This window comes from Pagrus major, chromosome 7 (assembly GCF_040436345.1).
Source record: "Pagrus major chromosome 7, Pma_NU_1.0".
Lineage (NCBI taxonomy): Eukaryota > Metazoa > Chordata > Actinopteri > Spariformes > Sparidae > Pagrus > Pagrus major.
Window position 1 is genome coordinate 18407145 of NC_133221.1, and position 25945 is coordinate 18433089.

The 25945-nt window shown below is 40.2% G+C and overlaps 1 protein-coding gene across 1 annotated transcript in view; it reads left to right on the forward strand.

Annotated features, from left to right (window-relative positions):
- cpne5a (copine Va) overlaps window positions 1-25945 on the forward strand; it is a 73334-nt gene that overhangs the window by 31597 nt on the left and 15792 nt on the right. The window contains exons 8-14 of the mRNA XM_073470468.1: window positions 6002-6065; window positions 10299-10402; window positions 10651-10755; window positions 13329-13370; window positions 13719-13794; window positions 16459-16512; window positions 17078-17139. Coding sequence (XP_073326569.1) covers window positions 6002-6065; window positions 10299-10402; window positions 10651-10755; window positions 13329-13370; window positions 13719-13794; window positions 16459-16512; window positions 17078-17139 — 507 coding nt within the window. The remainder of the gene's footprint in view (window positions 1-6001; window positions 6066-10298; window positions 10403-10650; window positions 10756-13328; window positions 13371-13718; window positions 13795-16458; window positions 16513-17077; window positions 17140-25945) is intronic.

The following is a 25945-nucleotide window of genomic DNA, read 5'->3' on the forward strand; positions in this document are numbered from 1 at the left end:
AAACTTTGAGATTTGTTTATTTACCCATATTCCCAGGCCAGTGCATTCACTAACCTGTGCAGGCTCACTGATGTCACTCTCATGCGCAGTGAAAATTATCCCATTTCTTGTCTTATTGCACTCCACCTTCCCAGATAATATGTTTTAATTTGCTTATCTGTAGGTGTGAAATTGCAAAGTAACAATCTCCTTAGCATTTATAACACTGCAGTCAGATATGTCTCGTAGGAATATAGGCAGACCCACCCAGCAACAGCTGCAGTGAAAAAACAAAAAATCATTTTCTTCTTCTTCTTGGGCTCTCACTCACATTGTTGAGCAGATAGCCCTCCCCACTCTCATATGCGTGACACGTTGCAGCGTTGTTAAATATCAAGACCATTTCTCATCCTAATGACCTAATGTGAATGGCATCAACAATTGCTTCCTTCTCCTTCTTCGGACTTTAATCTCAGCCAACCACCACCCGCCCCGCCTCGGCGCTGATAGGTAGTGGAGGATCCAGGCATTGTGAATCACCATTTCCTGACAGCAACTGCCTCTAGATGGGAAATTATAGAGACCATACATTGGGCCTGAATATCTGTAATATAATATATCATGCCCAAATGATCTTTGATGCTTGTTTTTTAAAGAATAAATGGAGAAGAGATAAACCCGGTATCCTCATCGGTATTCTGCAGAACTGCAGTATCAGTAACTTTGGCCAAGCAATTGTAGTGATGCTGAAATATGCTGCTTGATCTCTTTCCATTCAGTTGATCAAACAGGGGATCTGTCAAGGCAGCTTCAGCTATCTCCCTGTTTCAGTGTGAGCATGTAAGAGCATGACAGCACTTCTTCCTTCCATTTCTTTGTGGGTAAAGGAAGCCATTCCGCTACAAGGCCCTGTTTCATTTCTGTCTCTACTTGTTTGTTTTCTGTATGAAGTTTTCTTTGATCCTCTGGGTTTCTGTAAAAGAGGAGGTATCCTCACTGACATGATGCTAATATAACTGTAAATATAAGGCCCACTGAGGTTTTCAGACAACACCAATACACATCATGGCCTGGCATTGGATTGGTCGGGACCATATGGTACGGTGTCTGTTGAGTGCCAAGGGAAGCCTGTAAGTGACTGTACGAATTACGGAGACTTGTGAATGGTGTCAAGTTTCATAGCTACTTAGCATGTGGTTAGTGTAGTCACTACTCACCTGCATTGCTTAGATGCTGGAAGCGTCGATATCTTTATCATATCATGTTCATCATTCACTGGAGGCGCAGAGGCCATGGACGATAACAGTGTCATTAGTCTTCTCTGAACAATACCACCTCATCAAATCTATTCATCAGTCTGCACTTCACTCGCTGAATTTAGATGCCATTGTTGCTTCTACAAAACGATCTGTTCTTTACCATTTTCCTGTAGTTAAATTAAGTAATAGAATTTTATTAGTGCTTTAATTTCTATTCTTCAAATAAACTTGAAGTGGTTAATGCACTCAATTGAAAGAACAATCCAGCTCAGGCCCATGTGAAGATGGGAGGATCATACAGCCTTGAACTAAAGTTATAAAATATTTATATGTGACCTTTCTAAGCCATCATGTAGGTCTGTGTCTTCTGGAATTAAAATTTTATTTTATTTAATTTGTAAATGAAAGATGATATTCACACATCCAACTAACTCAGATGCAGGTCCGTTGGAAAGTGTCACTTCAATCGTAAGAAAAGAAGATCCTGCACAGTGCTCCTGCTCAGCATTATAATTTATTCATGCTAATGACCCTGGACCCGCCCAATGGTACTTATCAACAGGATCTGTCGTTAGAACGCTTCCCATTCATTTCTTTTGCGAGCAGCCGTGCAATGCATTCTGGCAGCAGAGCGTTGCGTTTCGAGAGACAGGGCATGGCGTTGCCTGCCCCTCATTTGCCTCAAGTTGAATTCAGGCTACTTAGATGAAGAACTTAAATCAGGGGCATCTGGCATGACAGGTCGCCTCTGGAAACTCCTGAAGAATATAAAAACTAAACATTGTCAAGTTAAAATGAAGACAGATTTTACTTCTGCAAGGCTCATTTCTCACATACAATGTCTTCAGAGCTGTTTTTGTAATATAAGAGACAGTTTCCATTTTCCATCAGAGTATTTCCAATCATTCTTACAACAGTGATCTTAAATAGAAAATGCTCAGTGGGTCAATTCTTTTCCTTTGTGGCTGTCCTTCACATTATAACCAACACCAAAGAAAAATGCCACTGAACAGAGAAGTACACGTAAGCAAGTGAGATACACTAACTAATAATCAAGTCTATTCACGAGAATATGTAGAGAAATGACATATCTAATGAACGAAAACATTGGCTTTACCCTTCTTAAGTCTTCCAAAGTTATGTAATTATATTAAGGGGGACTAAAACGTCAGTAGCCTAGTATGAATAAATTGTGATGCTGAGCAAGAACAGTGTGAGGCATCTTCTTTTTCTCTTTTTCCCTTCATCGTGCAGAGAAAGCTAATTCATGTTTAATTAAAAAAACAAAAATGTTGCTATTTGTACAGCCTTCCAAGTAGTCTGGCTAAATTATAAGATTGTTGAAAGTGTTGGCCAAAGGTTGTGATAGAAGAGAGTTCAAGTGATCCTTCTCTCATGCAATATGCCTTTTAGACTTTGATACTACTTGTGGGAGTAGAGGAGCGGGATCACCAAAAACATAAGCGACACATTTTGATAAGGGTTTAACATGCCTGTGTTCACTTCCTCTTGGCTTTTCCAATACTGTGAAAACTCAGACTTTGTGACAGCGAATGATGTAGACTTAAGCCATGCTTACTACCCTGAATGCATTATGTGGTGTGAGTACCTAATATCAGTTGACATTAACAAACCTTTTTTTTACATTCTGTGAGGTTCTGTTCAGAAAATTGTGATTGTAACACAGTTTACTTGAATCATTACTTGAATCATCACATGTTGCAGTCATTTGCTATAAATGTGGTCTCCTCATTGACATGAATTAGTACGTACGTGAGCTAAAACAACTACAATGCACAGAGAGTTAACAAACAACTCTTTTGTGATTAATCATCAAATATGATTTGTGTTTGCATTAGACAAGCTACTCAATTAAAATCTCCCACTCTCTTCTTACCTTGCTCCTTGTTAAGTGCTGCTGAACTAAAAACACTTGACCAACTCATACTTCTTAGTATACATCTTAGTTATCAATGTGTTATGTTAAGATATGACAACTTGATAATGGCACCCATTACAGGATAGTTTGAATACTATCTGCTTGTTTTAATATGTAACACTTTAAATTAACGCATTAAAGTGTCTTAAAATGACCAGACCTTTGTTGTAGTTATAGTTAAGTTTGAGTTATGTGCTGACAGTATTCCAAATATTTGAAACAATGTTCAAACCCAGAGAAATCCAAGTTTTACTCAAGGTAACAATGGCATTTTGTGACAAAATTGAAATGGTAAATGGACTTGCATTTATATGGCGCTTTTCTGATCTAGTGATGATTTTGATCGCTTTATAACACGTGCCACTTTGACACAATCACACACATCCATATACTGATGGCAGAGGCACGTCAGGAGATTTGTGGACGACCCACTTTGCGTACCTGAGCCACAGCTGCTCAGAAAAGAGGAAGAAACATTTCACATTATGTATATGCTCGTTGACGTAACCTGAAACACTGATGCTGTCATGTCGTTTTGTTGACATGAGTTGGGTAGCCGAGGATTATGCGACTGTTAAACATCACAAAATACCCTAATGGTGTATGACTGTAGTAATTTGAATATTCAAATGTTTGAGTAGCAGCAGAATCAGTGGAGACAAATATGACACACATTTACATGACCAACTGATTAAAGCACATCAGCTCCTCACAGCAGTCAGACTGCACGCCTTGTTCATTGCAGATACTACAGCAAAGAGGACCACAGCAGTGCATTGCACATAATTTCATCATCAAAGCCTTTTCCCCACTGAGGAACCCAAAGTGAATGAGTGTTGAGCGAATGAGGCCTCTTGATGCCGGACGCTTCACACCACTAGCAGTTACATTTCAGCGCAGAAGCGAAGAACTGGGCAAAAGACTGTCAGTATGGGCAATAAAAATGAACTCATGTGCCTCAGATAAATGACAGTATTTATCCATTCAGTGCTTGCTTGCTCTTCAAGTTAACTAGTCATTGTCAGAGGAAATGCCACACTCAATAATGCATGCCTAATTTAAAAGAGCGTTGCCCTTTTGGTACTCGCTCCCGACTCGGCAGCAGAGATTAGAGCAGGGTGGTGCATCTTAACGTGTCTGCAGCTGATATTTTAGCAATCACTGGACCTCATTTCCCAGTTTGAAAGGAGTGCTGGTCATTATTCTGACCGGAGAGAGATAACTTGACCCGCGGAGTGTGCAGGGTTTACTGGCGTCGTTGGTGAGGGGTTTATTGGCATTTTGTGGTGTCGTCAAACTGCATGGTGGCGACTCGGAGTGAAACATAAATAATTCAAGGACAGTTAATTCACCTTGAGATTGGTCTCCATGGAGCTTTGAAGATAGAGAATGAAGTGTGCCGGCCCTCTCCAACCGCGACAGCTTTATTTTACATTTTGTCTCTGATAGTTCTCTTGCACTCACTGGTGGATGTGCAGCATTTGCAGTCGGATACTTTTGGGCAGTGGATTTATATTGCGGTATTGATCAAAGCTGACACATCAGGGGCTACAGCTGCTTTTATGGAGCATTGCTTTGCTTGTATTGTGGGTCTTGGAAACCTGAGAGAGGCCAGTAAAGGTTAATGGAAGCATCCTGCACCATATCTCCTTAAATCACCTCAAACACTTCCTGCACAGGCTGATAAGAAAGAAGAAACCACGCTCTATCTCTTAATAGGTGCCCTGGCATTAGCGGTACTGTATGTTCAGCTATTGCAGGGTCATGCTTTAGATTATCTTTGTAAATAATGCAAGCTTCTGCTACCATGGTCAAAGGCTGCTGATCAGCAGTATGCAGCATTATTACTGCCATTCAGAACTGTCACAGCTTGATGAGGATCCACAGCAAGTCTGACCTTCTAATGATTGTCCTCCAGCTAAGGCCACAGCAGGACTCTCATGTTATCTCCTTCTTTATCCGGAAAGATGACAGGAGTGTCCGCAGTTGGAGTGCTGCCGTATGATTGAAAAGCAGATAGTTGAGTTGCTCTGAGTTGAGTGGAATTGCGTTGGCGAGATTGGATATAAAAAAAAGCTCATTTTGTACCCATTCAGATAATATTTAGGAGAAACTCTGGAGCAGTGTTGTCTCTATTTTTGTTTGCGCCTTTGGATTGGCAAGCTACTGAAGCGGAGATGCGTGGAAACACAGACACGCAGGAAAACCTCTCGTTCACTATGCCATGTCTTGATCATCTGCTGGAGTGGGAATCAGCAGTAAACAACTGCAGACCTGCAGAGCTTTAAAGTCTCAGTGCACTGCTGGCAAACAGGGATCAGAGGAGTTTTGTGTCTCAGCAGTTCTATTCCACATTGTACTAAAACATTCAAGAGTCAGTATTTATAACTTGCTTTTGATTCAGTTACAGTGGTGAAACAAAATTATGTGCTCATTAAAGCTGTCAAACTGTCACTTTAATGTCCCTTTGTCATTCTTTTAATGCATAATTCGATTAAAGCTGTAATTTTATGTAAAATATGCTTTTTTTATCAGCCTTGGATTAAAAGTATGACTGCAGCTGTTTGAATGTTAATTAATGTTAATGTTAATTAACAGTTATTATTGCTCTCTGGTGGAAACGGCGGCGAGAAATAAAACTGTTGAGTAAAAGTTGAAGGCGTCACGTGTCCCCCCTGGACTCACCAACCAAGTTAAAGATGCTGATAAATAACTCCTCTACAGTTTTCACCCCCATCAACCTTTAAGAAATTTACATCAGAGTTGTGTCCAGTTTATTGGCTCTATTGCAGTCAGAGTGAATGATACCTATTTGTTTTCACAGTGGCATACCTGGGAAGAAATGTGGGACCATCGTATTGTCGGCGGAGGAGCTGGGAAACTGCAGAGTAAGTCTGAACACTTCTAACCAGAATATGTTTTTAATTTGCTCACAAAGTAGGTTTCATAATAAATGTTTTGCAATGTTCACCCATCTAGTTTGAAATGGGCCCTTTAACAACGGTACATTAGACTTTAATTGAACATTATTATTTACTGTAGCTGATGGCATGTCACTGTGAAATTGTATGTGACACTCGGTAGGGAAATGGTGCATGTTGTTTAAGTCACGTAATGTTTAGCAGTGTTCACAAGCCCGCTGAAGTGAAGTGGGATGTTTAATAGCCTTGACTTCAGTGAGATATATTACATCATAACTGTTTGCCATTAAACCAGTATGATACACCATGTCACTATGCAATTATGTTTGTCATTTGGAAATTGTGTACATAGTAACTGTGCTGTGAATCTGAATGGCGATTTAATAGCCCGCCTTCATTCCAATCGCTAAAACAGGCATTTCTTCCACGAGTCCGCATTAATAACTTGTGTCCACTAATGCCCATTGGCTTTCTCTCCGCACTGCCAAATGAAGATAGTAAATAATCACATTATACTGCTGCCAGTGGAGCAGGAGAAAGTAGAAAGACTTATTGGCCAGAACAACTGGCCTCCCTTAGAGGCTATAAAGCAAGCCATTGAGCTGTAACTATTCCATCCATGTTTTTTTATGATATCCTAATGAATGTAAGCATCTAATGATTCAAAGCCTTGTGTCTTGCAGTCATACATGTTGAGTAAAAAGCTCCTAGTTTAACAGCCTGCTTTCTTTTTTGTAAATTCACTAATGGCATCATACATTTCGTGACAAATAAACAGCCTCAGGTGAGAGTGAGACAGATGAGTCATACTGACAATAAAACTGCCATGATAACCATTACTGATTTGGTCCTGGCTGCATTGAAGTGCCAGTGCTCACAGTCACTAAAGGGCTGCTGTGAGTCATCAGGTGCATTGGATCTGCGGTGATAGGAGTTAGCATAATCACTGCAAAGCACCACTTCACGAAGCGATTTTGTAATATAAATGCAAATGATGATCACTGGTACAAATGACCGTTTCCTTTCTCCCAGACTCAATTAGAGAGACACAGCCTTGACATGTCACTCTGGACCTGCTCTGTTTACACAGAGTGTGACCCTGAATGGAAATACCTCAGGTTTGAGTAAAGAGCAGAGAAAGAGAAAAGGCATATTATAGCTGAATAGTCTGACAATCCTACTGTCAGTACAAGTCCCACAACTGTGAATTATAGCAGTTTGGAATTGCTACCATCCATCTGGTTGGTGTTTATTTTGTAATCCACCTGCGACCAATAAATGGAGGCAGCAAGGTTGCTGTTTCGCCTGAGGTAAACTCCTGTTTGGGGAAACTGAAACCAGCAGAGTGGGCATCGACTGGGGAAGTACTGCAGGGACTTTTAACCAAGAAGCAGGGTTGCTCTCACCTTGGTGGAGGATTTGCCAGCTATCATTAAACAGAGCAACAGCCTCTGCTTGGATCAAAGGCTTCCTCTTGGCTGTCGTTATCTCAGGCACATATGACATGCTGAGCAGCGGCTGGCTGACCCTCAGATCCTCCTCACAGTCCAGTCACAGCTCTGGCTGATTTATATCGAAGTAAACCACACTACATATGACTACATATTTACATATGACAGCAGTAAACCACAGACAGAGTCAGCCATCCATTCATATTCTCAACAACAAGCCCAATTACCATTGACTTTTTTGATTGTTGGATCTATATACCTCCCCCTGTAAAATGGAACTGAGCTTTGTTACCATTTTATTATTTTCTCTGTGTCTGTTTGTTTGTTGGTTTGGTTGGTTTGTCAGCAGCATTACACAGAATAAACCACAGATTCAAATAAAGGGACAGATCCAGGAATTTTTTACATCACAAGATAAGACATTTTTGTTTTTTTCCATCAAAATGAAAAAATCAGGCATATTTAGGTGGCTGATGAATGAGTACAGTATGACTTAGATCCTATATCTGGTGAGCTTAATTTAAGGTTTTTAAGCAGTTACAGATGGTTTAAAATGCAGTGATACAGGGCTTTCAAGTTAGATATTGGATTTGACTTGATTGAATTAAAGGGGACTGTTGGGCCTTGGTGGATGTATGCACTCTACTGAGTGCCATTCTAGTTTCTTTATTATTTTCCTTTTTCTTGTGAATGTGAAACTGAGCCTCACATTGATAAAAATCCTTCACTGGAGGCTCTCAGTCATAAAAGATGGACACCTGAATTAATGGAGTGATGCACACGAAGTAATTATTTTAATTTCTGATTCATATAATCCTCCAGCTCGTGATTCAGTTTTCAGTCCAGAGGACGTTGTAAGCTGATGCAATGTTCAAATACTGTCTGCATTGCTTTATATTCCTTCGAAAGACCAGTCCCGCTTTCTGAAAGTGACAGTGTGCGTTGCTCCGCCACTTACCCCATGCAGCGATATCTTGGTAGAGCAGAGAAATGGAAAGAAGGATGCAGCCTGCACTCAGTATTCCCCTGCTGCTTTTAAAGCTCAGCGGCTGAAATGAATGTTCTGCCTTTTTCCCCACTTAATGAGAGAACACTGCTAGGCACCAAAGTGGGTATGTGTTATCTGTGCCTAATGAAGGCTTAAGTCACCGTGTTGCCATGATAGTGTAATTGTAGAGGCCGTGTCAGGGCTAAGCAGGACAGTTATAGGGTGCCTCCACTTTTAAGGGCTTGGATAACTGACCTAAGCAAACTCCTCTAACATAATGTGTTGGTTTAAAAGAAAAAATGAGCTGCAATGGGAACTTGGGAAATTAGATTCTCTTGTGAAAGCCATCAAGGGGGAGCTTGACACACTTCAGGTACAGACTGAGCAGTAGATGGCTCTATAATTGGCTGAACCGTGTCCAACTACACAAATTGGAAAAAGACAATCACCCATAAACATGCTCTCTACCTGTATTGTGGAAGTGGTAGAAAACACAGATAATAACTGAAAATGACAGGAGGGAATAAAAACGGAGCAGCTATACGACAGCCCTGCTTCATTTAGCCACTGCTGACTGATTTAATCAGCTCTTTACCTTGCTTCTGTTGCATCATTTCCACAACGCTGATTGGAAACACAAACTATGATTGGAAACCGCAGCGATAATCACATTAGCTAAATTTTCAGCAGAATACTGTAGAAGTTATTTTACTATATATTTATTTAATGGCATCCATCTTTTTCTCAGTGGTTCCCTCAGAGATGGAGGCTGGTCTGTGTCTTGTCCGTGTCCAAAGGATAAAGTGATGCGATGAGGGTTAGTGAGAGGCAGGTCAGAGGCAGAGCGCACCACACTGATGTGGGTCAAAGCAATCGATAGAGGCCCTGCCTAGCACCATGCTGATTCAGATCTAATAGCTGCACTTCAAAACCTAAAAACCCGGGACAGCAGCGGGGTAAAGACAGCTCTTCTTTTTGAAAGCTGAAGTCTTTCAGGTATCACATCTCTCTAAGATATGATGATTAGACACTTGACTCACTTATGCAGTATGAAGCAGGGCCAGGGGGTTTAAAAAAAGAACTCATTGAAGGGTAAGGGTTAGGGACAGAAGAGTTTCTTCTGATGTGGACATTTACCTGCCTGTGTCCACTGTGCAGCCCCATTATTATACAAAGCAGACTAATATGTTGACCGAAGGGAGAATATCTGGAACCAAGAGCATCATGGGGCATGTTCATTGTTCCTGTAATGGCAGCACACATTGAAATGCTGCCTAAATGAGTATAATTATGGTAATACCAACCTTTCTAATGTATCATTAGCTGCACTCACACCCTCCACATCCTTTTTGTACACAGCCCTCCCTCCTCCATGTGCAGGGTTTTAGAATCCATTTCTGTGCCTCTGCATGCTCTCTCATACTGTTACTATGATTATATTCAGCACAACAAGGCATTTTCAATTTGATATCCCTTATCCCATCCACTGTTGTTATGCAGGAGTTGCATAATAAGAAATGGTAATGAATGCATTTGCGGGTTTTGAAAACTGGAGCCCACTGGCTGGTTTCACTCTGCTCCTATTAGGATTCAGTCAGCACTTTGCTTTTATTCGGTGCTTCAGTGCTTTTATATCTTGGCACACAGCATGTATAAACAAACAACAGGAGGCAAACAGAGGCTGGAGCATGGATTTACAACGTCCTTTACTTTTTTGTCTTTTCATTTCTCTTACTCTCTGGTTTTGGCCTCTGTCCGTAGGATTACGCCACCATGCAATTCTGTGCCAACAAACTGGATAAAAAGGACTTCTTTGGAAAGTCAGACCCCTTCATGGTCTTCTACAGAAGCAACGAGGATGGGACGTGAGTCTTGCTTCTGCCTCTCAGTGGGTTTTTATTTTAGCTTATCAAAGACAGGTAGGAGGGTGTGGACATCAAAGAGGAAGGGAACCAAGGTCGAGAGAATTAGGTTTAGATCCCTTGAACTCGGCGGTATAAAGATAAATTCATGCAGACATGGTCTCGAAGCAAAGCATGGTGGGAAGATTTTTTTTTTCTTAGAGGTGTGTCTTTAAGGATTTTAAATCCCTGAGCCCGACCTGTGTCTCCAGGTTCACCATCTGCCACAAGACTGAAGTGGTGAAGAACACGCTGAACCCGGTGTGGCAGGCCTTCTCCATCCCTGTCAGGGCGCTCTGCAACGGAGACTATGACAGGTAGGAAGAATGATGATGTACAATAAAGTGTTCCGCACACTCATAACTCAAGGAGTGATTTTTCAGTGGAAATCAAAGCCACACAGTGTTTCAATATGCTGTGTACTTACATCGAAATGGGTTGGGTGTGCGTCAAATCTAGACACCATTGATTTTCTACTGTTGTTTTATCTGCTGCTGAAATAGAGAATTGTTTCAGTGCTTTCTCTGACTGCATGCTACTTTGAAGGGCTGTTCATTGATTTGCCCACAACTGGCGAGAGCATTTTCAGGGCATTTTAAGTTTCTGATTGGCTGCTCCACTGGCATCTCCTGTCTTATCTGAATATCCTTAGAGCAAACGGCCTCGTGGGACACCTGAGGAGCAGGAAGAGTTTTGGCAGGAGAATAAAAAATAAGAGAAGAGGGAAAGAAAGTGAGAGGGGGGAGGAGGAGTGGCTGTACTCGTTCTATAGATGTTGACAGGTGGCTGGATCACAGAGGAGCCCTGCTATGTGTGTGTGTGTGTGTGTGTAAGCATTAAAGTGTGTAGACCCAGACAGCCATGAGAGTGTGCAGAAGTCGTCAAAGAACATGTCAAACCTCGCCCTCTCCAGCACACTGGGTGTCAACGGAGGTTCTTCACTTCGATCCCGTCTCTGCTCACCTGCCGGGAGAAGCTAATTGGGTCAGACAGATGGAGTGGAAGCATGAAAGACGCCTGATTCCCTTTGAGGATTTTGATGGCGAGAGAAATCCACGGCAATTTAGGGTCTCCCCAGAGTTTTGTGTAAAATATCTACAGTTTGCTGTGCTGGGCTTTTCGCAGATCTACACAGAAGGGCCAATGCAATTTTCTGTCTTTTAATTCACCATTTCTCAGCAAATCAAATTTTAAATTATGTTTCAAACATAATGGCTTTGTAATAATCACTGTTGGCCTGGTTTTGATGTACACTATTTGAATTTCTTTGACTCAGGCATTTGTCAGAACTCTTTCTACTATACAGATAAAGCAGCTTTCACAGACTGATCCACTATGCTTTCTCGTGTTCTGTTAAATGTTTTCAAGTCGAGGCAGTATAGCATTCAACATGCCTTATTTTATAGACATTCAATTTGGATAAGGAGAAAAAAGGGATCTATCCTCCAGGCTGGACAGACAGGCAATAGATGTAATGTGCACAGAGTGAAAGAAAAACCAATATTGTGAAGATAGATTGCAAAACATATATTAAGAATATAAGACGTCTGCCGCGAGAGTCAAAACCGAAGGACAGCATTCACACAGAGTCTTCAATCGTGTTTACTTCCTCTTCTCAGTCATGTCTTTCGGCCCCATGTGAATCAGTCAAATCTCTTGTAATCACCTGGCTTTAGTAGCGATCAGAAAGGGAAATCTCTCCCATTTCCACTCAAACATGATGTGGGTGCAGGAGCCAAAAGACCATTGATCCAAACTAATTCTCTCTATCTTCACATAGATTTGATCCATATGATGACCCTGATCATTAGTTGTGAGAAAATGACATTAGGGGAAATTGATGTTGACTGACACATCACTGGGGATTGATCTGCCACGCTGGCCCAGAGTGTCAAAACACATTAGTGTTTTTTTTTTCTTTTACTCAGGATTATCAGAACGTTATGATAGGTTGGTCACATTGAGTTTAAAGTCTGAATATCTGACTGTGTGACATATTGCTTCAGTATTTAAATAAGTGGTTTTAGCCCTGATTCACAGAACAGTTCTTGCATCATCGTTCTCAGCGCTATTTGGATCACACGTTTGTCGGGAGGGGAAATATATTACACGCAGACAGAATGAGTTCGGGTCAGGAAAACAGGGCAGGTCTCCATCACCTTGCCTCCTCCTGGACCCACTGACACTTGATTGACAGCAGCTGATGGGAGATGCGAGCCACTGATCTTTCCCATCAGATGAAGAAGAAGAAGAGAGGAAGCACTTTGCTCATTCTCAGTGAATTCTCTCAGGCTTATTTATTTGGTTTCTCGCCTTCCAACTTATTTCGGGAACTTGCAAAATATGCTCCCTCCTGAGATGTTAGGCTTCTATCTTTGGCCTGTGCAGGGAAATGCTCTATCCAAACTTTTGGAAACTCTATTAACCTGCTCTCTCTTTTGTGAGAAACACAAATTCACTCATTAAAATCCTTTACCTAACTCATGTTTTCTTTTTTTTTTTTTTGGGACTGACAGAAACAGTATTGATCTCAGTCTTGGTTAAACGATTTGTCATTAGCTAATGTGCTTTAAAAACAGAGTCACAGTCGGTGCGCGCTGCAGTCTAGCTTCAAAGAGGTAACTAATTTCTGTCACTCTTATTACATCCTCAGAAGGATGTTTGTGTCTTTTGCATGCAAAACACTAAGGAGGCTCTCTTTGATTGATTTAATTCAGGGTTCACTAACAATTAATGAGCTTTAAGAGCTTGTTTTATGCTACTTCGCCATTTCAGGAATGCTCTCTGTGAAGTTCCCCCTTAAGGACATGTAGGTAGTGGCTCTCGTGTTTCCTTGATGTGCTCACACAAACAAACAAACACTTCTTTCTCTCTTTTATGTGTTTTACAGGACAATAAAAGTGGAGGTGTATGACTGGGACAGAGATGGAAGGTTAGTAGATGCATACAGACACACACACACACACACACACACACACACACACACACACACACACACACACATGGACAGTGGTTATGGTACATTCATAATCTACCAATCAATGAATTCCTCTAATGTCTTTCACACTGTCTATGAGTTTCTCCCTAAACTCCTCCGTAAATTACATTTCTATTCCAATCACAATCTGTCCTTTAATTGCTACTAAGTTTTTCATTCACAGTTGATTATTGGATTCCATCAGTGCATCAGTGCCTGCTGTGCAATTTTATCTTCTACCTCTCAGGGCTGTACCTATCTGAATGAACGGCATGTGATGCAGTTGTTGTCTCTTTTCTCCAGCCACGATTTCATCGGTGAATTCACCACCAGCTACAAAGAGCTCTGTCGAGGTCAGAGCCAGTTAAACGTCTACGAGGTGAGTGCAGATAAAGACAGTTGATATCGTTACCAGCCTCTCTGTCTTTCAGTGCGCTATTTTGTCCGCCACCAGGCACGAAAATAAAGGCTGACTGGCGATGCAGTGCTTGGTCCTCTGTTGTTGGTAGTTTGCCACTCTGAGGAAAACTAAGAAATCCAGTGTCTTTGTGACACCTGAGCCAACAATAATACGATTTGGAAACACTTGGCCGGAAAAAAGTTGTCTGTTTCCACTTTAATGCAACAAAATGTAACTTTCTGGAGCAAGATAGTTTGAGTCTCATCCCCACATCATCAAACACTGACTTGGGTCAGACACCAACCCAAAGGGACAATATTTGACAGCTTGAAGTGTGACAGGAAAAAGGGATAAGAGAGAGGATGACATGCATCAAAGGGCCACAGTTTAGATCTTAACACTTGGCTGCTGCAGCGAGGACATCGCCTCTATACATGGGGCACTCGCGCTCCCAACTGAGCTACTGGGGCGCTCCATGGCTCCATTCTATTAAGTGTCTCACTAAGCCATGTCAGTGAGTGAGCATGCACAATACAAGAACCCTGGAACCAGCTCACCTAAATGGAATGAAACCATCATGAATGATAGAAAGTCCACCTTTGTTTTTTCTGCTTTTACAAGTCAGAAGAAAAGGGTCTATTTGGCTATTTAATTTGCTTAGTCATTTAGCTTCTCCTGTCAGCCTGCCCAAGTCATTAATACCCAATTTTTTTTGTACAGTTAGCTATTAATTGATGAAACGCTTGATAACTATTTCCCTGGAGTCACAGTCTCTTCCAGTTGATTTTGAATAATAGTTGAGCTCTGTTGAAAACCTTTTTAAGATCATGGCACTGTGTTGAGAAAATCATTCTAAGCTGGATGTTATTTTGTCCTGCTGTGGATCTCCTATAAGTAGTTCGGGTCACGATATAAGCCAGACCTCCTTTGTATCCAATTCTAAAAGTCTGATTTCTGCAGATTCTTGTGCACCCATACCCATTACTTAATGTGTTACTTCATGTAAAGCACATAGAAAATGCTGGAGCCAGACAGAGTTGTGAGCAACTTAATAATGAATTAAGTGTAAATGCAATTTTGGCACAGAGGTAATCCTTCTTGGGCGCAAAGACAGACCTAAGCCAGGGTACCAGGGTAAGGAAATGACATTGATTTAAGAGCAAATCAGTTTGCCCTTTTGCTCAGCAAGGTCTTGCCATCCAAAGTTTAATGACTTTAGCAGGCTGTAGTTGTTTGAGCCAGAGTTGTGGCTATTTGAGATTAACAGCTCGCCTCCTCTGTCTCTCCTCACCCTACGCGACATAAAGCATCCGAGAGGTTAAGTGTTGCAGCAGAGAATACAAATGGGAACGCAACAGAACTATGGTGCTGATTAGAGTTTTTTTGGATGGTCCTTGGAGGGTCAGAATGGGTATTACTGTTAGGCTGCTATCGGTCCCTGCTCATTAAAACACTTGCCATGTTACATTAGCCTCTGAATTAGTCATGGGGGTGGCTCAAGGAATAGACAGTACCAGTGAGGAGAGGGAGAGGGAGAGGATGGTGGCTCGATGGGGATAGGTGTGGAGAGACAGAGTGGAAGAGAGACAGAATCAGTGAGTGGCAGGCAGAGCTGCCCTTTCACACTGCTGACATGGCAGAAGAAGGCGCATCCATTACCCTTCACCAAACCTTTCTGTATTTTAATTAGAATGTGAACCACGGCATTTTCTTCACGCTCTCATTGCCAGGTCACTGCCCTTGAATCAGTGTCAAGTTGTCTTCAGAAAACTTCATGAGCCACCCTTTCACTGTTGAAAACTAACGAATTTGAATAGGTCACTGGCCTGCAGGTGTTTGACTCTGTGGCTCAACCTGACGAGAATGCAGCCTGCAAACTTTTGCTCCGTGAGTTGAGGTGACAGCAAGCTAAGGCTAACATAGGCTGGTGTAATTGAGGTTGATGTCTGCGTGACGTAACTCACAACTGGCAGTTGAGGGAGTGATGGCCTCTGTGCTATGAGGCATAATTTGCATCAGAGGAGTTTAAGGAGTCAGAAAGCACAATGCAGAACGGAGGAATGGATCCTGCAGAGATTAGAAGAAAGGAAGAGAGTGGAATACCTTTTACTTTTTTATACAGCTCAGTTTCCTCCAGGCTTGTACTTTATGTTTTACTGCAGACCAGAAGGATAAGCAGTAGATATATTTGACCTTGATGGCTCACTGCTGCACACATACTTTTGGCTGCAAGCTATAAATGTAACAGGATTTTAAGCAAGGAGCCCTGTTATTGCTCATTTTTGTGTACCTTCCTACATTACGCTCAATACTTCATTGGTAAATCTGCACACTTTGTAATAATATGTAGTTGGGACAGAGACATTTGTTCCACCATCCCCGAGCTTGGTAATGTGCATGTAAAATATACAGCACGGTGTAGGGTGCTCATAAAAAAATATCTTGCTGCGAGGCATGATCAATGCTATCTCATTCTCACCCATTGCAGTTATTGGATTCAGTCCCTATGCTCCATTACCCTTACGGACATGGAGTAGGAGGACAAAGATGCTTTTATTACTTGCCCAAGGGTGGATAAAAAGAATAGTGCTACAACTTTACATTATCATTATCCTTTTCTTTTCTACCCTGCCTTCACACTAGGTGGTGAATGCCAAGAAGAAAATAAAGAAAAAGAGATACATCAACTCTGGGACGGTGAGTCTGAGTTCTCCGATAAGAGCAATTCCTGATGCATTCCCACCCCTGCCCCCTTTTGCGTCTGAATTAATCAGGAAGTTCTTCTAAGTGGATCGCATGAAGCAGTTTGGCTCTGTTAAATGTTTTCTTCCAGAGCTTATGATCCAGGTGGTGACTTTAAGTAGATGGGAAAATATTTGTCTGACCTCAAACGGTTTAAAGTCAATGGTAACGCATAAAGGGACTCTTGTCTTTGTCCTATTAGCGAAGAGTACTGATGGATGTTTGTAAATGAGCCATAGCTTTTGTTACTGCCTGAGTACTTTGGCTGCTCTTACTTTGGCTTGGCTCTGTAATTAAAATCTGTGTCTACTTATCCATCCTGCTGATCATCCACCGGTGTTCTCTTAATGATTGTAATGCTAATACGCTGCCCAGCCGTCAAAATCATTCTGCGTGGATGAGTCATTTTGTGGGTGGTTAACTCAGACTCAGAGGTCGGTGCTGATGTGTAGATTGGTAGATTTTTCTTCCCTTAATTACCAAGCATGAGATGATATGTTTGGACCTTCCCCCCCCTCAGGTGTCCTTGCTGTCATTCAATGTGGAGTCAGAGCACACCTTCCTGGATTACATCAAAGGAGGGTGAGTTCAGTGTTTATCCGGCACTTGTTATCTTGTTGCTGTTTATTTGAATACAGAAGAATATGCAAGTATACCTTTGTGCCAGGCCCCCTATGGCAGTAACAGAGAAAGTCTGACAACATATAATTTGAGTCCTCCTCCTCTCAAAAATGTGTTTTGTTGCTTCACTTGGATGTTTGAGCTTCACTGTGCAGAATGATGACTTTGAAGGCTGTTTTCACATTCACCTGCTGAAGGTGGAAAGTTTCTCTCTGCCCAACTTAAATCTCAGTCTAAGGCGTGTATTTACTGGTAGGATTTGTGACATCATATGAAGTTTGGAAGTCAATCAGAGTTCAGTATTGAGCTTACATAGGAGTGATGTGGGAAACTTGAAGCCTTCAGTGCAAATACAATGAGAGTAGGCATTTCAGTTAAGTAGGAGGCATCTTGTTTTCAGCGGTTCAACTACTGAGTGAAAAACATTTGCACATAAAATACACTTAAAACGTATCTGAAGGGCATCTTTAATTACTTTAACATTAACCAGTCAGCTTTATGAACACATAGCTTTGAAAGTCTGTGAATGGTGTGAAAAGCAATTCAAATTGTCGGTCACAAATAGCACACTCTCTGGCTTACTGAAATTTTTTTTGCTGTTTTTCAGCGCCATTGTAATTGAATGAATAGATGAAGGAGAATCTATCTTCAGGGTGATCATTTCTGCCACATTCATGTCATTGAATTCTGATTTGTAAATAGCTTTAATATTAACATGCAAGTTGTAACTCGTACAGGCAAACAGAGGTATTCCACTCAGCATTTAATAAAGCAGAAATGCCTGAAAACCCCAAAAATATGGAAGCATCCCATGATAATGAACCCAAATGTAATGGTTTTGGTCTTGTTTTTATGCACAGTATTTAAATTCTCATACTAATACTACTACTACTACTACTACTACTACTACTACTAATAATAATAACAATAATAACCACCCTTGTTGTCACATACACCAGAGCTTCGTCTGCAACAGAATTCAGTAAAAACAGTCACAGAGACAATAAATTCTTGCCAGTTGTCTTAGCTCCTATCTGCTAGAGTTTATTGTCAGATAAAGATTGTGGTGCTGCTGCAGTCAAACTAGCAACATCCTTAGCCTCTACCTTAATTTAGTGTCTTTTATTGACAGTGGGTATTTGGTTCATGTATGCGTGTTTTGACTCTGTCGTGTCATAAAATCCCCTAGACACCCATATTAAAATGCCTTTTTTATCCCAAACAAATGGTTTTGGTGTCTACAGCCAAATACCCAATTGTGCAAGGGGTGAATTAATTATGTAATTAACTTTTTTAAATTACATTATGGCTTAAAATTATGCATAGTTAAGGGTGTGGCCACTTTGAGTGACAGCTAGATGCAAGCTGTCCTGCTATATGTCCACAACCAGGCTTCATTTTGCTGGCCACGCTCCACGTTTCTGTGTGGCCCATGGGTGACGTCACTGAGACTACCTTCATTGTATACAGTCGATGGTTTGAATTTGGTTGGAGATCTTTGTTGCAAGTGGTCACCATTTCCTATTTACCTCTTAATTGTCTACAACTGTATCCCAAATAAATGAAAAAATAAACATAAGAAGGTTATGTTTTACATTATGTATTCCCCTGGTATATTTTAGAAATCCAGCGTGGTTGACCAAAAATTACAACACTGAAAAAGTTCACAGCTGGAGGCAATGACACCCACATTACTCACATTTCACTGTGCATATAAACAATATGAGACTATAAGTCAATAGTGGGAGTTAAGTGGTTTGCTACAACTTCCTACAGCTATACAGACAACATTAGTGAGGGATGTGGGAATTGTAAACACGTCATTGCGGTGACTAATACATGGAAATAAGGTAGAAAATCAATGCAGTGAGATTTAATACAGTAGATTTAAATGCATTACTTCTGCTCCCCTGCTGCAGTACAAGCACCCATCCACATTATCTTCACTGTTATCGACTGCGGTTACTGACTGGCCTGGAATTTTTCACATGTGAGCAAAGTGCGGCTCTCGAAGGAGACAATCTTGTCCACATCCACAACTACAGAGTGAATGAATATGAATGACTATGATAAAATATGGAGAAGATCTGAGAGCTTAATTAAGGGCGGCCAACCTGTCACATATGGAAATGTTTCTCAGTGGATCAGTGGCTGCCCTGGTTTTAGGTTTTTTGCTGCTGTGCTACTGATGGCTGAGTGTCCCAGATCTGTCCGGTTGCTCTCTCCAGCGCCCACAAATGGACACACACACTGGATCAACACACACACACACACACACACACACACACACACACACACACACACACACACACACACACACACACACACACACACACACACACACACACACATACACAGAGTCACAGTGTTTTCATCCTTCTCTTTATTACCTGCTCGCCTCTGATTTCACTTGTCCTTGAGACCCTGCAGGAAAATGGAATGAGAAGGACAATAGACAAACAATAAATTCTAATACACTGTAGCTTCAAATGAGAATGTATTACATCGAGATACATATTTCATTTAATGGGGTTTCTTGTTCTGTTGTTGGTGCATTATTTATTCACAAAAGACCAGTAAAAACTTAGCCAAGCTCTGAGTAACCTAAATATCAGTTCTGGGATTTGCTGATTCTGGGGCATGTACTGATGCTGTTCTTGCTTTAACTGCGTGCAGACATATTCCTGACATTTGTAATGGAGGAAGCTCAAAGAAAGAGAGACAAAACACTATTCATAAATGTGTGGGGTATTTGAGATGTCTGTAATCAGTTTGAGAATTTAAAATAATGTAAACAAATTCAAATTGTCTGCAAATGTTTTAAAAACTCATTGTAGCATTTTAAGGGTCTGAAATATGAAGCCAATGCGAACGTGCCTTAAACCTGCATTCTTTCTAATAGCAGGATTTGACTCCACTGGTTTCAAAAAGAAAGCCAGATTGTATGTAAGCTAATGAGAAAATGATCCTACTCACTTGATTTATTACCTCAGTAAACAGTTTCCTAATGATTTTATAGTCTCAATCACTAGTTTCAAGTCTTCTTCAACAACATATGATGTTCATTGGATAAATTATGCTCCCATTTAGATTAAAATGGCCGATAAAACAGGGCATGCTTTAGGGCATGGTTATCTTGTGATTGACAAGTCGCTACCATGGTGTTTCCTCTAGTTCTCGGTCAGATCCAATCAATATATCCTCCCTAGCTCCTCTCTTACATCAAATGACAAATATAGTCACTTCTGGCTCCAAAAAAACCAAGACAGCAGCAGCTGTAACACCAAACTCGAGGCTTTAAGGCTAGTCTTATAGTACTCGGGATTGGTCTTGGTCTCAAGGCCTGAGTGTTGCATAAAATTGATATCAGCTCTCACGCGTTTGTTTGTATTTGTGACTTGTACTCGTAGAAAACTAAGTAAAATTCCCACACATAAAATTCAAGTCTACAATGCTTTTTGACCCATTTATCAAGACATTACTTATGGTACGTTTATGTATACACACATATATATACTGTATACAGTATACGGCATATAATAGGTGAATGAATAGGAATTTTCATTTGTCTTCTGCAGGTGTTTTTATAGAAATCAGGATCTTTTCATTTGCCTATGGTTTGCATGTTCCACATTTTATTGTAAGTGGGTCATGCAGTGTGGGAGTAGCACTGGTCTGGTCTTGGTCTTGACTTGATCTTCTCCTGCTTTGATCTTGGTCTTGACGTCAAAGTTTTGGTTGTGTCTCGGTTTAGGTGGTCTTGACTACAACACTGTTCAAAACGGTAGTCCACAAACCAATGGTTGACGTCACAGTGGGTTTAAACTTGATCAGAACCAATTAATATCTGCAGAAACTCAAAGCTCATGAAGAAAAATTCCAAAGAAATATCAGACAGAATGTTTTTCCTCAGATGTGAAAATCATGTTTCCCAAATACAGGGAAAAAGACACCACCACTGAGCTGTTGATCAAAGATGTCACCATAAAAAAAAAACGGGTGCCTTTGCACAGAGCATGCAGACGGTTATCTGCTATGTGTTTCCAGAATATCAGAATACACTACTGCTGGTGTTATTGAACAGAAGGTGGGCCTTCTGTTCAATAGTGAACCAGTAAACATCACATTCATAGTAGTTCCCCTGAGAAAGACTCGTCTCAGGGGAACTACTTGGACTTTATCCAAGTGGGTGGACATGAGAGAAAAAAATGGAAAGTAATCAGAAAAAGTACCCTTTTAATGGTTATAAAATGTCAATTTGGATTTTTGTTTGAATAAAAGTGAATGCATCTTCTGTCAAAGGCTTCCCACATGTTATTTTATACTAAATCTGTTCAAGTAATTTTCATCTCAGCAAAATCAGGTTGGAACTGAACTGTTAATAACGCCGTCAGTTTGAAGCTTGAAACATCTTTTATCCATCATCTTGTTCAATGAAAAGTGCTAATCTTCACATAAAACTGTTTCAGACACAAATGAGAGACAGATTACCCCATTAATTAGTGTGACCCAGCATGGGGAGTGAAGCATTATGTAGAGTGGTACTTAGAGATGTTAAAAGCTCATCAGCTCTTTTCTATGGTTTCAGTGTCGTGGTTCAGAGAGGGGCTGTTCGCAGATAGAGACTATTACTTTTTAAAAAAACAATCACCATTATCATGGCAATTTCTTTTTTTTTCTTTTCTTTTCTTTTTCTTTTTTTTTTTTTTTACAAAACCCTGATATAACTTTGCTCCAGCATCTGTGTTGTGATATTTTCTCTTGAGGTCTTTTAAATCATCATGAAAGACTTGCTGCAGCTTCAGTGTCTTCTGTTGTCACTGTCTCCCTAATGTTTTTCTTTGAGAAGTGCTCTCTACAATGGAAGTGCTTTTGCAATAAAATTCTCATAAGGAGATAAGAATTGTCTAGAACATAGCATCGAAAACATGACATCTATGGGGGATGAACAATGGGTCAATAAAACTGAGTCTTATCTTCAAGGCTCTGCACTGTAAGTCAAGGCTGTTTCCACCTTCGGGTTTTTATGTTTTCTTTGATGCTCTTATCTTTTACTAAAATGTTAAACTCCGGTTTTTGTGCCAGAAAATAAACTAAATTGCATGCATTTTATGTGAGCACTTGACTGTGCTGTCAAAATTAATTTGAGAATGATTTATTGATAGAAATATTCCACATGTATGTGATTTAAGGCAGCATTAACTTTTAATCATTAAGTTCAATGAATCAGCCTACAACCACAGCACCCCAGCTTCTTAACATTAACATTCATTAGTGATCAATTATTCATATAATTATTGTTTTAATTCATACATTGTTTACCCTTCTGAGCTGCTCATCCGTCTTTATCTGTTATGCTTCTTTCTTTGACTTTGTTCCAGTTATCCCTGGTATTCTAGCCTGGTTGTGAAAAATATTCCAACGATATTTGTAGACATTGGAGGAAATCTAATAACACTGCGGCACATATCATCTTCTTGGAATCATCTGACTGCTGTATAAACAGAATATGACAGCTGATTCAAAGCAGTGAACATTAAACATCAATGTATGTCCATCTTCTAGGAACCAGCACACTGAATACAAAATAGAAAAATAGATAATTTAATACTGAGTCATTTTGATGTAGTTCTTTGTCTTTGTGGGTTCAAATCCAAACTAGTTCCTTTCAGTCTGTTCACTCTCTGTGTTAACTAATATTAAGACTGCTTGGTTTTGCTGCCTGGTTGGTTTTAAATTTTGGCATTGCAGTTAGATTTACACTCAGTTGCCAGTTTATTAGTTGTAGTCTGATGCAACAGCCATAAAGCAAATCCTACCTTCATAAAGGTTATAATGTTTTAGGGAGTGGGTCCAAACTAAAATCTGCATAATAACCTTGATGAATGTAGGATTTATCACAGAATTTATGATATTGTACTGCTTCAGTTTTAGCTAAGTGCGTTGATGTATTTTATTGTGACAAGTGCAGGTTTTTGTTATTAAGGCGACAATGCTTTGAATGCAACACAGATTGAGACAAACAAATCATGTAGTTTTAGCTAGCTGAGGATGGAGGAGGTAGAGCAAAACATGCACCAGGAAAACTATTGCGTAAACAGGCAAGCTGTACCCATAGTAACAACTGGGTGACAGGGTAACACAAACTCGGTGAGTCAGCCTACATTAACTCGAGTCGGGTTCAAACATAATCAGACTCCGGACAAAAACAGCAGCCTGATGAAGAGACTCAATGGGAAATGTTGCTTGAGAAGTCACTACCATGGTGCATTAAATAAGCGGATATTAGAGCCCTGCAATGTGCAACCCTTTTATTTACTGTATATGCACCCAAATGCAAAGAACACAATATTGTACCTAAGCTCAAGTATGAGTAACACAAATGTATATTTACTGTAAATTCTTCTTTAGTTGTGTTACTAAGTTTGAATTTCAGCATCCAGTTGTTTTTTTGGTGTTGTTTCTGTTTTGTTTCTGGTGCATCCTATAATGTGGACATGATAACTGAGACATTTCTTGGCTCTGGATGACCTCTCTATTGATGTTTTCTATGTTCATGTTGATTACCATTTTAGCTCTCTGATATGAATCACCTGTCCTAAACTCTGTATATGTCTATATGAGTCCAGGCTTCTTTTCCCCAAAAGAAGGCTTATCTGAGCTGAAACATTCGGTCATATAATTAAAAAAACAAAGATTGTATCTGATTTATGAGTGTGTGGCTTTCCCCTCCTTCCTTTGATGTCTATTTATGAGCCCACAGCTCGCTAGAATACCATCTCTGTGCCATCATATGTATATTTTAGATACAAACCTATTATTATTTTTGGATATTATTTTTGCACTTCTGTTATCTAACAGATCTCCATGATCTATTGGAGCTGTGTTAGCTAAGAGTTGTGACTGAAAGATATCATTTCACCACTTCAAATCTCCACATTCATAAATAACCTGATTTATCAAGTAAGAAAAGCAAAAAAGAAAAATTCAAATGTAACAGAGACTCCGCTTGGAGCAGATTGCATGACAGACTGATGAAGAAAATAAACAAGATTACTAGTACTGGCAGAGGAGGGATGAAATAATGAGCATGCTGCTGATCCATGATAGATAAGATTAACTGTATCCATGGAAAATGAAACAGCGGACTTACAGTGTTTAACTGGAGAGGGTTCAGCAAAAGTAGCTGCTGTTTTGGTCAATTAAACCATGAAACCTTTAGGCAACTTTGAAGTCTTATCAGCCTTTATAATTAGAGCCTATTCTCCACTGAATATTCATCAAGTTAGGTCCCTTAATCACTCTTACTGTCTCAGGGCTTCACAACACCCTTATTATGAAAATAAACCACACCTCCGTAACCTTAACCCTTAAACTGAGGATGAGAAAAACTCACAGAACCTCATCAGAAACTAAAACAATTGCCCCACTGGGACAGTCAAACATGCAGTGGATACTTAGAACGGGCCAGTGAAGATTAAATGCATGTTTCGTCTAATTATAAGATGTTTTAATTGGCTGGGTAGCATTCAGGGAAACAATTATCTCCAAGATGAGGAAATCAGATGTTATCTTTCTGAGAAGATAACAAATATTGCACATTTCCATCAAATCACAAGACAGATTTTTCGATTAATGAATCCTGTCGTGTCCTTATCTTACACTCACATCTTCAAAAAACTATGTTACTTAAATTGGAAATTGGAAGGTGTAACATTCACATATGCCTCTGTACAATTACAAGTTGCAAAATATCCCTGCATCAGATTCAGATTGAATTCTGCTTTTGTTCAGATTTTATAGATTCACATCTGCATGGACAAAATTTGCAATTTATGAGTTGTGGCACGGAGCACAGTCAGTGTTCGTCCAATGGATTGCTTAGTTTTGATTTGGCATCTGAACTGCTGTAGCTGTGTGAAAGAGATTAGTTTCTTCAACTTCATACAAATGTATAAAAACCAAACAGCTGAACCCGAATGCCTGCCAGTTCTGCTATTCAGTGAGATGATGAAAAATATATCACCCAAATTTGACATTTTAGATTTCTGCTATCGATTCCTTTCATACGTGCTTGCTATACTGCTCGCTTTCTAACAGATGAGAACTACCGTGATGCATTTTAGATGATTTTTCTCAAGCAATTTCTTCGGCAGACGCCACCATCACATCCTGCCTGGTTTCACAGTGGAATGGTTTTTCATAATTTTTCATTAACGTTCAATTGGAGCAGAGATATAGTCAACTGGAGGTAATTAAAGTCCAAAAGCCACATATGGTGCTGATCCTGAGAGGCTAATGAAAGATTTATATTCTTTTCATCGCATGTTGAAAATGTTTCTTTTTAAATTAAATCTCCAGTGAGATCGGCCGTGTAATGGCTCGTGTGAAACCTTTATTGTGTGAAGATCTTATTAAGTTTTAATAGTTTCATCTCAAAATATCCTGTTGTCCTGAATAGGGAGAAATGGATATTTTTTCAATTCATCTAGGGCTGGTGAGTGGTTCGACTGAAGATTTTCTTTTAAAGGAGTACACTTTTTTTCGTTTCCCCTTTTCACTTATTCTTGAAAATAGGGAGATATTTCTCATTCTTCTGCCAGGTTATATTTCACTGCCTGCATAGTGTTTTGTTATCTGTTCACCTCGCAAAAGTACAGAAAAGGGGGGGTATTGACATGAAAAGATTCCAGTTACTGCTGGGATTGGTGCTTCTTTGGTGTGTCACTCTGACATTGAGCCACCGCTGGTCCTGTTCATGTTTGGG